Source organism: Montipora foliosa, chromosome 8 (assembly GCF_036669935.1).
Source record: "Montipora foliosa isolate CH-2021 chromosome 8, ASM3666993v2, whole genome shotgun sequence".
In the NCBI taxonomy this organism is placed as follows: Eukaryota; Metazoa; Cnidaria; class Anthozoa; order Scleractinia; family Acroporidae; genus Montipora; species Montipora foliosa.
In genome coordinates this window covers 42,338,091-42,340,590 of record NC_090876.1, presented here as the reverse complement: position 1 = coordinate 42,340,590, position 2,500 = coordinate 42,338,091, and the positions used below count along the sequence as shown (strand labels likewise).

Genomic DNA, 2,500 nt, shown 5'->3' with positions numbered 1-2,500 from the left:
TGGACAAAGATATTTTCATGGGAATGATGAGAAGAACTGACTTGCGCCTCAACGACCCGATATGTATTCCCACGGACAACGGCACTCACTTCCTGTTCGAGACAAACCTGACGTCATGTGGTACAAAAATGATTTCCACGGACAGTGCATTCGTTTACATGAACACCATCCGAGAGAGGCCGCCTGAGAGTATCATTACGAGGCTAGCGGACGTAGATATTCCATTTAGGTAAGTTTGTTGACAAGGTGCAGTGCATAATGCATCCAACACGAATTTTGCAATGACTAGAAAATAATCGCGCGCTCATTGGCTAATTTTTATGGTCAACATGAATTTATAATTTTTGCGATAATGCTCGCTTCAGATTGAAGTTTCTCGCATTTTTGTCTCGCCTTCTTCTCGTGTTTTGACTTAATTTTGACCCCTCTGCCTTTTTGTTATTATAAAAAAACAAATTGATGTCAGTTTTTCATGCGTCTGTCTTGTTATTGACAGTGAATTTCATCAAAGTAGTGTGCGGAACCACTCAGGCTATCGCCTCGTGGATCCACAGCTACTTTGACAATGTTGTGACGAAATTCATGATCAATAACAGGACAGACTCATAAGAACTGACATCAATTTGTAAAATAGAGTTGAGTGAAAGCATGTGTTGGTCTTCCCGTGGAATGCGAATTAGATAATTTTACAGTCAATTGAGAAGTAACACACTGATGCACTCATTAGAAATGCATCCAACACGAAATTGAGTTGAGTGGAAGAGTTGTCCTACAGCATCATGTCATGATGTGGATGAGAGACTATTGCATTCAAATAATGGGAAGTAATACTCTTGGATGTAGAAGGTGACCTCCATGAACGCCGTCAAAGAATATTATGAAAAAAATCTACGCAGGAAAAGACAGCAATCTCTGACCGGCGCCGGAATGAAACCATGACCTCTGGATTAGATCACCGTTTGAAATACATCACTTAATAGATCAGTTATATACGGCTTCCACCAGTCTGGCCTTGTGTCTTGATCTAATGCGGAGGTCGTGCGTTCGGCTCCCACCCTCTTACGTCTTCCGGGGCTTGAAATATAGTCCTTGATGACGTGGATCGGCCATCTTAGTTCTTTCAGGTGAATGTATTACAAAATCCTCTCTTTTTTCAACTGTCTGAAAAGCTGGTGGCGGGTTTGATTGAAACAGGGCGGTTTGGGGCAGAGCGTTTAGCTGATAATACTAAAATAACAATAGAACATATTTACCGTACCGTATTCCTCTCGGCCTAGTCCCCCGAAGCGGCTATTTTGAAAAGTACAAATAAATGATTTTATTTCTTTTCGATTCCGCGCAGCTTAACTGATAGAGTTCATGAAAACAAACCTATGCAAATACGGCGTGGTGGTGTGGGTCGGGTTTGTGCAACCGGGAAGAACCGTCACATTGGAATTTGGAATATTTGTTGGCTGAAAAGAACCTTCTTTTTTTTAACTTGCCACAGATGCCTTTACCTAAAGATGAGTCGTGCAAGCGCCATTCAGCTGGATGCCAGAAGAAAAATCATCAGAGCCAATGCTTCAGACTCTGGAATGTTTGATATCAACCTCGGGGTCTTTAAAGATGCGCAATACACTCGCCCATACGGAGATCAGAGCTTCCCTATTGGGGTTATGGTCAATGAGCGTGTTTACCTTCAGCTAAGCGTAGACTCCAAAGATCCACGATTGGCTATCGTAGCTCAGCGGTGTCACGCCACTCCTGATCCAAATCCCAACAGCACCTTGAAGTATGACCTGATCCGGAATGGGTAAGTCACGCAATAACATTGTCGCATAACCTGTTGGCATAATAGTCCATCTTGGTGGGGTTTAGAAGGAGCCAAGGCATGCCATTGTAGCGCGGCGCTGTAACGCCAATCCTGATCGGCGTCTGATCGTAAATCCTAACTTTTCACGCTTCACTTTGTCTCGTAACACCAATCCTAGGCACTATCCTGTAGCTCTCTGTTTTCATCCCACTTCAGATTATAACCCTAGAAGTATCTTTAGGAATAATTCAAATAAGTATAAAATATAGACCGGGTGAAACACGAGCTGGTGGGAGGTAGACCAGATGAACAAGTGGTCGTCAACTCCATTTGTTATCTCTATTTTTCATGAGCGCGTCTTGAACTCGCCCGGTAGTCCACCGCACCTCTGAACTGATGTTGTCTTCAATTTCTTTGTATTTTGACAACAGTTGTCCACAAGACAGAACAATTCAATATCATCATAGTGAACACAAAGGCCTCCATCGTTTCAGTCTTCAAGCCTTTCATTTTGTTACTTCACCTGATCCTTTTGTCTACATCCACTGCAAGGTAAGGTCTCTCCCCACCCCCCATTTCAGATTCAAGACCTTTCAATATTGGGAGCCCCTTTCTGCCATGCTAGGCCTAGCAGTCAACCCTGTCCTGTCTCGAGTAGATTTATTTACAGAACACAAAAAATTGGTTTTATCAACGGAGTTGGTC

At 43.0% G+C, this 2,500-nt stretch overlaps 1 protein-coding gene across 1 annotated transcript in view; it reads left to right on the top strand.

Moving 5' to 3' along the window:
- Window positions 1–2,500, top strand: part of LOC138012615 (uncharacterized) — a 129,446-nt gene that overhangs the window by 123,395 nt on the left and 3,551 nt on the right. The window contains exons 116-118 of the mRNA XM_068859437.1: window positions 1–229; window positions 1,490–1,795; window positions 2,227–2,347. The exon at window positions 1–229 is cut by the window's left edge and continues 54 nt beyond it. Coding sequence (XP_068715538.1) covers window positions 1–229; window positions 1,490–1,795; window positions 2,227–2,347 — 656 coding nt within the window. The remainder of the gene's footprint in view (window positions 230–1,489; window positions 1,796–2,226; window positions 2,348–2,500) is intronic.